The 13,180-nt window shown below is 41.2% G+C and overlaps 1 protein-coding gene across 1 annotated transcript in view; it reads right to left on the reverse strand.

Annotated features, from left to right (window-relative positions):
* vmp1 (vacuole membrane protein 1) overlaps positions 1–13,180 on the reverse strand; it is a 182,757-nt gene that overhangs the window by 25,317 nt on the left and 144,260 nt on the right. Inside the window, exon 8 of the mRNA XM_072243335.1 lies at positions 1,294–1,374. Within this exon, the coding sequence (XP_072099436.1) occupies positions 1,294–1,374 (81 nt within the window). The remainder of the gene's footprint in view (positions 1–1,293; positions 1,375–13,180) is intronic.

A 13,180-nucleotide genomic window follows, 5' to 3' on the forward strand; every position in this document is an offset into this window, starting at 1 on the left:
TACGGTTGCATTACAACTGCAATTCCTGTTTCTATAATTTGTGAGATAGAAATGTCTGTGTAAATTTACTTTTGGGAAATCAACCCAGCAACACCAAGATACAAAATAGTTTGAATTAGGAAATCCATGATGAAAGAAACCAGCTGACATGGTTTTAAAAAAAGATAAATTAACAAAATGAAAGAATGCTTTACAACTACCCACCTCCCCAGGCAGAGATAAAAATCAGCGGGCAGAAAACTCATCAAATGCATAATAAGAAGGCCATTATCAATTCATGGAAAAGTCTCACTCCAGGATTTCAAGACAATGCAGACTAACATTAAAGTGGTTTACTGGGAGAACTTGGCAAAGTTGAAGGTGGCATCCTACAAAATGGGACATAAAACAAAATCCCTGAGTGGCCGTTCATGTTTTAAAGGCAGGCAGTTTTCCCAGTTGTCATTCTTCCTCTGCCAACATTTAACAAAGCAAATCAAATCATCATTCATTTCAATCTTGTTTGCGGAATGTATACACGAAAGGTCTACTGACTACAAGTATATGCAATACACTTCAGCGGCCACTGTATTAACTATCTCCTGTACCTAATAAAGTAGCTGCTAAGTGTACGTTTGTGGTCTTCTGCTGCTGTAGTCCATCCATTTCAAGGTCTGACATGCTGTGCATTCAGAGATGCTCTTCCTTCTGCACACCACTGTTGCAACCTGTGGTTATTTGAGTTACTGTTGCAAAGTGTGGTTATTTGAACTATTGTTGCCTTCCTGTCAGCTTGAACCAGTTTGGCCATTTTCCTCTGACCTCTTATTAACAAGGCATTTCCGCCCATAGAATCGCTACTCACTGGATGATTTTTGTTTATTGCACCATTCTCTGTCAACTCGAGATTGTTGAGTGTGAAAGTCCCAGGAGATTAGTTTCTGAGATACTCAAACCACCCCATCTGGCACCAGCAATCATTTCATGGTCCAATTCGCTTAGATTACATTTCTTCCCCATTCTGATGTTTGGCCTGAACAACAATTGACTCTCTTACGATGTCCGAAGGCTTATATGCATTAAGTTGCTGCCATATAATTGGCTGATTAGATATTTGCATTACAAACAGGCATGCAGGTGCACCTAATAAAATGGCCAGGAGTCCATCTGCAGTATTTAGACATTCCAGGACAGGATTCAAAGATCATACTCTATAAGTAAATGTACATTTCTTCTTTCACTGGAGATATTGATTTTTATCCCAAGATTACTAAACCAAATTACTATATTTATTAACTTTCATCTGTTACTTACTGAAGCACAAGCCAAGATGCCAAAGAAACCAACTCTTTGTACCAAGTTCTGAACAGCCATCCTGGCTCTGGTGGGAAGATCCTAATGAGAAAAAAAAATTCAGTAAGGTACAAAATCCAAAAACAGCTTAATGTTTCAAAGCTTTTATTTAAGCAAATATGAGTTGGGCACCTGTTGCTAAGCCTGTCTCACCATTTGATATGATTACCCCCTATGATTGTCTCATTGTCAATACTGATTGCTTTGTGCTTAAAGATCAATGTGTTTAGTGATCACAATCGCTTTAACAATAATATATCATAACACTTTTGCCAAATATTGACACTAGTTTAATGGAGACACAAGAGACTACAGATGCTGGAAGCTGGAGCAAAAAGTAATCTGTTGGCAGAACTCAGAGGCTCAAGCAGAATCTGCAGAGACAAGGGGATGTCTGATGTTTCAGGCTGAGATCCTGTATCAGGACTGACAGCAGAACAGGATGATAGCCAGCATTTAGATGTGAGAGGGAGAAGATTAGTTTTATTTGTCGCATGTACTTCAAAACACATTGTGAAATCAAATCAGCAAGAATTGTGGTGGGCCATGCTTCTGGTGTCAATATAACATGTCCACCAATTATGAACACTAACCAATCTTCTTTAGAACGTGGGAGGAAACAGTAGCATCCAGAGAAAACCAATGCGGCCACAGATAGAACATAAAAACATTTTGCAAACAGCACCGGGGAAGGGTGAGGTAGAAGCTGATAAGAGATAACTAGAAACTTAAGAAAAAAGTATTAGGCAGATGGAGCCAGACTGGGGGGGGAGGCAGGAGGGCTGGAGAATGATAGGTAGACCAGATAAGGAAGGGATGAAGGACAGATAGAATCAGGTAACCAAGTGGATAGGAAAGATGAACCTCGCGAGAAGCAACCCAGGAACCCAGGCAAATAATTATGAGGGTGATCAGCAGATAGAATCAGGTGAGGAAGGGTGATGAGTTCAATTGGAACATGATGGGGGTGTGTGGAAAAGGTCAATTAGTTGTCAAAAGAAACAGGAAGTGTGGAAAGTTGCCAGGATTTCAGAAAGAAGGGAAGTCAATTGGATAAATACTGTAGTAGTGATAAGTAAAGCTAAACTAGGATTGTAACCTATTACCCACCTCTCCCGCCTCAACCTGTAGACTACAGAACTGAATGAGACAAGCTTTGGGTCCTGGAAGGCAATGTAGTGTGCCTAATCACAGTAGAAAATATGGGGAATGTACAAAAGCATTTTACCCTAGTAACTCTTCTTTAACCACAATAAAAATTTGTAGGTTACTAATATAATCTGTTTGATTAATCACAAGGGATTCATCTGCTCTCTGCAATTATTTCAAAGGCCTTTGTAGAATTAAAATTACCTTCCTTTCCCCTTTGAACATGGTCTAAGATATTTAATTTGAAATTAGCAACATGGTAAATTAGTTTACTGTCATAGGTACCAAAGTACATGTGTCAGCAAACTAACAGGGTATCATGGTAGTGTGGTGGTTAGCATGTTCCAGAGTTCGACCCTGGTGCCATTCTATAAGGATTCTGTATGTCCGCCCCATGGAATGTGTGGGCTTTCCCTGGGTCTTCTGGTTTCCTCCCACATTCCAAAGACATAATGGGTAGGTAAATTAGTCACGGTAAATTGTCCCATAATTGGGTTAGGGCTGATTGAGTTTATCGGGGGTGGCTGGGACAATGTGGCTTGAAGGGCTGGAAGGACTCAATCCACACTATATTGCTGAACAAGTACAGTGAAAAACAGTTTTGCATGACATCGACACAGATCATTTCATTCCAACAGTGCATTGAAATAATACAAGCAAAAAAAATTAAAAGAATGCAGAATAAAGTGCTATGGTTACAAAGAAAGTGCAGTACAGACAGACCATAAGGTGCAAGGCCATAATGAGGTAGATTGTGAGGTCAAGTGTCCATCTTTTCTCATCAGGGAATCGTTCAAAAGCCTTATAACCGCAGGATAAAATCTGTCCTTGAACTTGGTTAGGGTTAAGTGCTTTCAGACTTTTGTTCTTGGTGTGGGCGGGGGAGGAAGGAGAATAGAGAATGTCTGGAATGAGTGGGGTCTTTAATATGTTGACTGCTTTACTGAGCTGGGAGGAATTGACCATGGAGGGGAGCCTCAGTAATGTGATGAGCTGTGTCCACAACTCTCTGCAATTTGTTGTTACAGAGTAGCTGCCATACCAAGTTATGATGCACTCAAATAGGATGCTTTCTATGGTGCATTGATAAAAGTTGATGGGATTCAGAGGGACATGCCAAATTTATTTAGCTTCCTGAGGAAGTAGAGGAATTGTGTGCATTCTTTTGGTCATGGCATCTATGTGGTTGGACAAGACAGGGTACTGGTGATGTTCACTCTTAGGTACTTGCAGCTCAACACTGTTGACCTCAGTATCATTAATAGTGCATGCGCACTGCCTCCCTTCCTGAAGTCAATAGCCAGATCTTTTGTTTTACTGACATTGAGAGAAAGATTGTTGCCATGACAACATGCCACTAGGTTCTCTACTTCTTCCCTGAACTCCAACTCATTATTTGAGCTTCAGCCCAATGGTGGCATCATCTGCAAACTTGTAGATGATGTTTGAGCAGATCTGACCACTCAGTCATAAGTAAATGAGAGAATAGAGTAGGGAGTTGAAATAATCACAGTGAAGATATTGCTGCTTATCCTTATTGACTGCAGTCTGTTGGTCAGGAAGTCAAGGATCCTGTTGCAAAGTCCCAGATCCAGAAATCTGGTAGTGAGTTTGCTTGGAATTATAGCACTAAAGGCATTTTAGTACTAAAATATTAGTATTAAAGTATTGAACAGTATTTTGCAGCTGACTGCCTTGTTTACAATTTTCCCACCAGTGAAAACATCCCAACAGCCCATTTAAAACTTTACAAGTTTGAATAAAGTCACTCTTATTCTCATAATTTCCAAGGAGCACTGACCACCTGGATGAATTCAATACCAGAGTTTAACCGGTATAAATGGCAGTTGTGCAGTTTATAAACAACCATCTATATCTCTCATAATTTGCAGTTTTATTTGCCATAAGGAAGCATATTCAGTGCACAAACCTACTTCACGACCATTTACGGAAATTACTTGAGTTTAGCAAATGACCTTCAGCATATCACTTTGCACCGAAAGAGAACATAAAACCAAACTCCACCCTAGTCATAGTCACTAAAACCAAATTTACTAATCTAAAGTTCAACAGATGTAATGCGCTGCAGCCTGTCAACTTTGCTGAGTCATTGTTTAATTGGATAATTAAATCATATTGCTAGAACAGATACAAGAACCTAACCCTCTATTATCTCACCCTCTGACAATCTTGTCTTCCTCACTGGATAAGGTTTATTGAAAATCATATTGCAAATAAGACTACTCTCTCAAAGTAATGTAACATTAAAGTTATTTCTCACAAAGTTTTGGGAATCTGATGCAGCAAATTTCACCTAGCACAGTCTCTCCATCACAAAATCTGTGGCTACCCCCATTTTGTAGTAGTGGAACATACTTGCGCAAGAACCTGTATGCTATGCGCTTATCATGTTTTCAAATGTACTTAGGTAATGGAAAATAACTTTATGACTGCCAGTAAAAACGAGATCACTATATTCAAGTTAAGCTGTTCAGCTACCTCATCTTTGACCATATTCGAGACTTCAATTTGAAGGTCATCTAAGCTTGCTGAAAAGAGCAGAACTGTCTCACTTCCATTGTCTAGAGTCTAAAATTATCTTCAGCTGCAAATCTTTGTTCAGCAGGTGTTCAGTTGCAATTGCAAAGCTGAACCTAGGATTTATTTTTTTCTGCACCTTTCTAGCTTTCAAAATACAGGTGTTTCACATCTCTGTTCTTTCTTCCTTATCCAAATTTTTTCACAAAGGATTTCTCCATACTCTTCTATGAGCACTCTTAGCAAAGCCAAAGGGACCACTGAGCAGTCAAATCCTTTTCCTCGAAGGACCCCTTAAAATTACTAAACCTGGATGATGACACACAATGTAGTTCATTAAAGTCCAGGCATCTAACATGGGGAAAAAACTAACTTGCTCAGACTGTACAGAATTCTCCATTATGAATTCAGATTAAGTAACAGCACAGGCGGGAACCAAGATCTCACGGCTTCACACTGGGAAAATTTAGAGCAGTAGCTGTCCACCATTTTGTGTATTTAAAAACCCAACATTTACTAGAATTAAGAATGTGCATATTTTTAATGTAGAAAAATTTTAAAGGAATAGAAATCAACATATTTCTGTAAGTTCTCAGTTCTCTGAAGTGTGCAGTTGACTATATAGACTAAGACCCTAACTTGGGCTCAGTTAGTACACAGATGGTATCCAAGTCAAAGTTGTACAGCACGAAACAGGCCCTATGGTCCACCATGTCCACATTGAAAACAATTTAATTTGCTTGTACTAGGTTCATATTCTTCCACGCCTCGCCTGTCTAAATGTTTCATAAATATAAAGATTGCACCTGACTTCAACACCTCTTCTGGAAGAGTATCAACCACTCTTGTGTAAAAAAAAAACTTTCCCTTAAATCTTCTTTTAAACTCCTTCTCTCACATTAAGCCAATGCCTTCTTGTTTTTAATTCACTACCATGGAAAAAGATTCTAATCATCCGTACCAAGTCTCTTTCTTAATTTTTTCTTTTACCAGGTCAGTCATCTTCACTCCAGAGAAACTCAATCTATCCAGTCACTCCCATTATTATAATCCCCCAATCCTGGCCACCTGCTGGCAAATCTTTCCACACACTCTCATGTACAACCACATCCTTCCTGTAGTGTGACAAAAGAACCACACACAATACTTCCAAATGCAATTCTAACCAGAGCTTTGTAAATGTGCAACCTAACATCTGAGCTTTAATATTCTCTACTCTATCTTCTGAAGGCAGGCATGCCAAATGCTTTTACCATGTTATCTGCCCATGTGGCTACTTTCAGGGCACTATGACTCAAATCACAACGTCATCCTGTTCATTAGTATTCCTTAGTGCCCTACTATTTACTGCTCCTACTTGACATCCCAATTGTGGTTAAAAACAGCAAAATCTTTATTATGGAAAAAAATAAGGTTGGATTGCTGCTCCTAATCACTACCCAGTGTCTTCATTGCCACCGGGTATGAATAAGAAAGGGCTACCCTTTACCACGTTGTAATAATTTCATAGTATCAAAGTTATTAAGAATAGGGAAGGTGACTCCAGGGGATTGTAAACTGGAACACAACCATATCCATGTAATAAACCAACACCTTAAGAAATGATTGTACCAAAGGATTAGCGGGGGAAGGAAGGTTGGCATGGGTAAATTCCTTCTGTGGTCGCTCATCAGCATTTGCAGAAAGTCAACGACAGGGGAATTTGATTTAATAAATCTAAGGTACCAAATTTTATGACACAAAGATTCAGGTCTTAATCATTTCTTTTCAATTTCTTCTGATTTTGTCTCCTCACCCAACATTGTTTGGAATCAGTGCAAGCTCGAGATGTAGTCCCGGCTTCTGCCACTCATCTTTGTCACCTCTCAGTTTGGACAACTCATCAGCAATGCAATAATAATCACTAACTCTTAATGTCTCTCCAGTAAAATGCCTGATGGAAGTTGTGTTTGATGAATCTTTCAGAGTATTGTTTTGAAGTAATTAAAGAAGAGGTATTTGAAAGGTAGGGCACAGGATGTTGTCAATATGGACCTTAGCAGGGCCTTTGACGAAGTCCCATATGGCAAGCAGGTCTAGAAAATTAGGTCTCATGGAATCTAGGGACTGCCAGCTAGGTGGATTCTAAATTGGTTCAAAGATAGGAAGCAGAGGGTGATGGTTGATTCTTGTTCCTTGGAATGGAGACTGGTGACAAGTGGTGTCACAGGGATTAGTGTTAATACTTTTTATTGTTATAAATAACTCGGTTGTGGCCACACAAGGCTTGATCAGGAAGTTTGCAGAAAACAGGTGCTACTGATAGTGAAGAAGGGTGTGAATTACAGGGGGATCTTGATCATTTAGGGAAGTAGCAATTAAATTTCAAATCAAATAAGTGTGAGGTGATGTATTTTAGGAAGTCAAAAAAAGCACAGGACTTAATATTACGAATGTAGGGAAATAACGAGTATAATTGAACAATAAGACTTAGGAGTTTGTTGAAAGCACAGTCACAAGAAGACAGAGTGGTGAAGAGGGCATTTAGGAAACTGAGTAAAGGAGGTGGGACATCATGCTGCAGTTGTACAAGTTGTTGGTGAGGCCACACTTGGAGTACCATGTATGGTTTTGGTCATTCTGTTATAGGAAAGACATAGTTAAAGGAAAGAATGCAAACACTTACAAGAATGTTACCAGAACTAGAGGGCTTGAGTTATAGGGAGAGAATGGCCAGGCTCAGTTGTTATTCTTTGGAACATAGAGACGTGTGTATGTAGGAAGTGTTTAAAATTATGAAAGGAATAGATAAGCTGGATGGTAACAGTCTTTCCCCTCCCAAGGTAAGAGAATCCAAAATTCAGTTTAGGGTAAGGGGCAAGGATTTAAAGGGTACTCGAGGGTAACATTTTCTACAGATGGTGGAGAGTGTATGGAAAGAGCTGCCAGAGGAAGTGGTTGAGGCTGGTACAAATGAATCTCTTAAAAAAAATCACTTGGACAGATTCACACAGGGGCAGGGCTTACAGGGATATGGGCCAATGCAGGAAACTGGGATCAGCTGAGTGGGCAAGTCGTTGGTATGGACTTGTTGGGCCTAGGTGCCCATATTTCGACATGGCTGAATTATAAACTGCTGAATAAAATAGAGTTATAAAAGAGTGCAGATAATGGAATTGGCAGCAACAAAATCTGATGGAGCAAGTCAGCAGGTCAAGCAGATGCCAAAGGACTGCTCTATGATATCTCCCCTTATGAACCCCTTCGACCATGACCCCACCAACAAACACCAGGTCATATCATGCTCTGTCACAGATCTAATTATATCAGGAGAACTCCATTCAACCTCTAACATGATAGTGCTTCAAGACCACACTTTCTACTTCTATCTCTTACCCAAGATTCATAAGCAGGACAGTCCTGGTAGACACATTGTTTCTGCTTGCTCTTGTCCCACAGAACTGTTTTTGTCCCATTGAAGGGTCCCAGCCCAAAACGTTGACTGTACTTTTTTTTTTCCATAGATGCTGCCTGGTCTGCTGAGTTCCTCCAGCATTTTGTATGTGTGTTGCTTGGATTTCCAGCAATTGCGGATTTCCTCCTCTATTTTTGTCCTGTCACTACTCATCTACATTTGGGTCACTTCGCATGCCCTCCAGCATTTGGACAACTTCCGATTCCTCAGCTCCCACCGCCTCAGTTTGGATATCCAGTATTTATATATCTCCATCTCCTATCAGGAAGGTCTTAAAGCCCTTCACTTCTTTCTACAACAAAGACTCAACCTATTCTGCTCCAACACTCTCATCCAACTGCCTGAACATGTTCTTATTTTGAACAATTTCTTTTCTGACTCTTCTCACTTCACAGTAATCAATAGTAATGTCTGATTCTTTTGGTGGGTACACGGAACTGCTCTCCCGAACCGCTCCTCACCTATTTCATTGTTACATTGTCGACTGCACTGCATCAACTTATTAAATCTGCCTCAATCCCAGGAGACAATCTATCACTGATATTAATTATAAACCGACCAAAACTTACAGCAACTTAGACTACACCTCTTCCCATCCTGGCTCTTGCAAGGATGCTATTCTGTTCTTCCCAATTTCTCCTTTTCCAAACGAGGTTTTCTGCTCCAGAAGAGCTGAAATGCCTTTTTTCAGCTTCTCTTCTGCTGTGCTTGATCGAGCCTACTCTAACATCTCTTCTGCTTCTCGTACTTCTGCCCTCACCCCACCTCCTTCCAGAGTTCCTCTCATCCTCACCTTTCACCTAATGAACCTCCGTTTCCAGCATATCATCCTTTGTCATCTCAGCTACCTGTAATGAGATATCACTGCTTGCCACATCTTCTCCTCCCTACCCCTTTCTGCTTTCCACAGGGACCACTCCCGCTATAACTCCCTAGTCAGCTCATTTCTCTCGACCCATCCCCTGCAGTTGTACGAGGTGTGACATTTATCCTTGCACCTTTATCGGAGATCTAAACAACCCACCTGGATGAGACAAAAGTTCACATGCAACTCATCCAATTATCCAGTACATTCAGTGCTACATAAGAGAGACTAAGTCCCCTAGAATGATAAAATGAACGCTTGAACTCACAGTCTACCTCACTGTGGCCTTGCACCTTATTGTCTGTCTGCACTGCACTTTTGGTATGATTTGGTGTTATTTCTCTCTTGTATTCCCTCAGTGCCCTGCTACAATGAAATGATCAGTATGTATGGCATGTAAAACAACTTTCTAATGTGACAATGCAATTAAACCAATTTACCCACACTGCTCAACCCACCTTTTCATATTTTTCTTTCCCCCTCATCTCTGACTGCCTCCATCTATTGTTCATTCGCCACTTTCTCCAACTCCACTCTTGTTCCCCTCACCTATCTGGCACAAGTTACCAGTCATCTTCTGCTCCTCCTCAGTCCACCAAGTCTCACCAATCCACTCCCCTTTTTTATACTGGCTATCTCATCTCTCCGCTCTCAGTCACAATGCGGGGCCTCAACCCAAAATGTTGACAATTCACTTCCTTCCACAGATGCTGCTAACCTCGTGAGTTCTTCCAAGCAGATTGCTCATTACTGCAGAAGCAAAAAAGCATTCTGTGATAAACACCTTGATACTTGAACATATCATAAAACCATAGTTTGCCTTCTCTGATGCAAGTATTAGAAAAGTCAGAATCTATTAACTGAACAGTATCCTCAGACCATAAGGCATCAGCAAGCAAGATGAGGTTGAGTATGCATCAGCAAGGGAGATGAGGTTGAGTACAGGGTTACTGTAGGAAACTTTGTCACATGGTGTGTGCAGAATTATCTGCAGCTTAATGTGAAAAAGACTAAGGAGCTGGTGGTAGACCTGAGGAGAGCTAAGGTACCGGTGACCCCTATTTCCATCCGGGTGGTCAGCGTGAACATGGTGGAGGATTACAAATACCTGGGGATACGAAGTGACAAAAAACTGGACTGGTCAAAGAACACTGAGGCTGTCTACAAGAAGGATCAGAGCCATCTCTACTTCCTGAGGAGACTGAGGTCCTTTAACGTCTGCCGGACAATGCTCAGGATGTTCTACGAGTCTGTGGTGGCCAGTGCTATCATGTTTGCTGTTGTGTGCTGGGGCAGCAGGCTGAGGATGGCAGACACCAACAGAATCAACAAACTTATTCGTAAGGCCAGTGATGTTGTGGGGATGGAACTGGACTCTCTCACGGTGGTGTCTGAAAAGAGGATGCTGTCTAAGTTGCATGCCATCTTGGTCAATGTCTCCCATCCACTACATAATGTACTGGTTGGGCACAGGAGTACATTCAGCCAGACACTCATTCCTCCAAGATACAGCACAGAGCGTCATAGGAAGTCATTCCTGCCTGCGGCCATCAAACTTTACAACTCCTCCCCTGGAGGGTCAGACACCCTGTGCCGATAGGCTGGTCCTGGACTTATTTCATAATTTACTGGCATAATTTACATATTACTATTTAACTATTTATGGTTCTATGACTATTTATTATTTATGGTGCAACTATAACGAAAACCAATTTCCCCCTGGGATCAATAAAGTATGACTATGACTATAAGACATAGGAGCAGAATTAAGACATTCAGCCCATCGAGTCTGCTCTGCCATTCCATCATGGCCAATCCCGGTGCCCACTCAACCCCAGACACCTGCCTTCTAACCATATCCTTTGAATCCCTGATTGATCAGGGGGAATCTATCTTCTGCCTTAAATATACCCACAGCCTCCACCACAGTCTGTGGCAGAGCATTCTACAGATTCACTACTCTCTGGCTAATAAAAAATTCCTCCCTACCTCTCTTCAATAATGAGGCTGTGCCCTCTGGTTCTGGATACCCCCACCAAGGAAAACATCCTTTCCACATCCACCCTGTCTAGGCATTTCAACATTCGGTAGGTTTCAATGCGATTCCCCTGCATTCTTCTAAATTCCAGTGATTACTGGCTTAAAGCTGCTAAAACCTCCTCATATGTAAACCCTTTCATTCCCAGAATCATTCTTGTGAACCTCCTCTGGACTCTCTCCAATGACAGTACATTCTTTCTGAGATATGGAACCAAAACCGTTGACAATACTCCAAGTGCGACCTGACCAGTGTTTTATAAAGGCTCAGCATTACCCCCTTGCTTTTATATTCTATTCCCCTTGAAATAAATGACAACATTGCACTTGCCTTCTTTACCACAGACTCAACCTGTAAATGAACCCTCTGGGAGTCTTGCACGAGGACTCCTAAGTCCCCTTGCACCTCTGGTGTTAGAATCTTCTCCCCATTTAGATAATAGTCCGCACTGCCATACATTTCCCAACACTGTATTTCATCTGCCACTTTTTTGGCACATTCTTCCAATTTGTCCAAGTCCTGCACCAATTGTATTGCTTCCTCAGCACTACCTACCCCTTTACCCATTTTCATATCATCCACAAACTTTGCCACAACGCCGTCAATTCCATTACACAAATCATTGACAATGAGAAATAATGATCCCAATACTGACCCCCGAGAAACACCACTAGATACTGGCAGCCAAACAGATAAGGCCCCTTTTATTCCCACCTGCTGCCTCCTGCCTATCAGCCATTCCACTGCCCATGCCAGCATCTTTCCTATCACACCACAGGATTTTATCTTGTTAAGCAGCCCCATGTGTGGCACTTTATCAAATGTCTTCTGAAAATCCAAGTAAATGACATCCACTGCCTCTCCTTTGTCCATCCTGCTTGTTACTTCCTCGAAGCGCTCTAACAGATTTGTCAGGCAAATCCTAGGTGGACTGTCAGCCATGAAGGTCCCAGGTGGAAACTCAGAAATATCGTTGCACTCAGATGTAGAAGGATTCTTCACTGCTATTTCTCTAACAGTTTTGTTTGACCAGTCAAAGTTGTTAATGCAATCTGAACCCCCAAACCTAAGGGACCAGTAGACTACTCCTAGTCTGGCCTCTACAGTCTTCACTGCTGAAAATGTAGAAGGCTATATTAGGTTAAAATTATTCTAAATTTCAGGCAAAACTCTTTGCCAAGGAATTCTCCAGATGGTCAAGAAACCTCCAGGTGGCCATGGTCTATCACTATGAATATCTGCACGGCTGCATAAGAAAGTTAGAGTTCTAAAGTGTCAGTCCATCAGGCCAGTTATCTTCTTTATGAATATTGCCTCGCCTTATTGACTGTCAGTAACTTCTCCATCACCTGTCTAAGTTGGTGTTTTTTTGTTTATAGCATCTCTCAGTGGGCAAAATACTATGTTTCTTGCTATTTGTGCAGACTGCACATTTACCTCTGCTCATTTATGACTAGATATTTGTCTCATTGTCATACAACTAATTATTCATCCAGAGTAAAGTGTCGAAGTTTGGAAGCTTTTATAACCAGATTTGTGCAAGTGTTCAAGCAAAATACAATGTTAACTTGTCACAAGGAATCAGTAGGATTGATTGATAAGTAGATGGCCAAAATTAATAATGATATAATGAAACTTACAAGCTGGAGGGCTTTCCTGGATCGACAAAATGGAAGGACAATGTTAACATGTATAGCTTCAGCCTCTCCAAGAGGACCTGATCGTGGTTTGGAGGCTTGCATGCCTCAATAACCTGGAGAGCTATACTGGCTGGGTCACCCATGCCAAACAGGTCAAAGTGCAG

Source organism: Mobula birostris, chromosome 25 (genome assembly GCF_030028105.1).
Source record: "Mobula birostris isolate sMobBir1 chromosome 25, sMobBir1.hap1, whole genome shotgun sequence".
In the NCBI taxonomy this organism is placed as follows: domain Eukaryota; kingdom Metazoa; phylum Chordata; class Chondrichthyes; order Myliobatiformes; family Myliobatidae; genus Mobula; species Mobula birostris.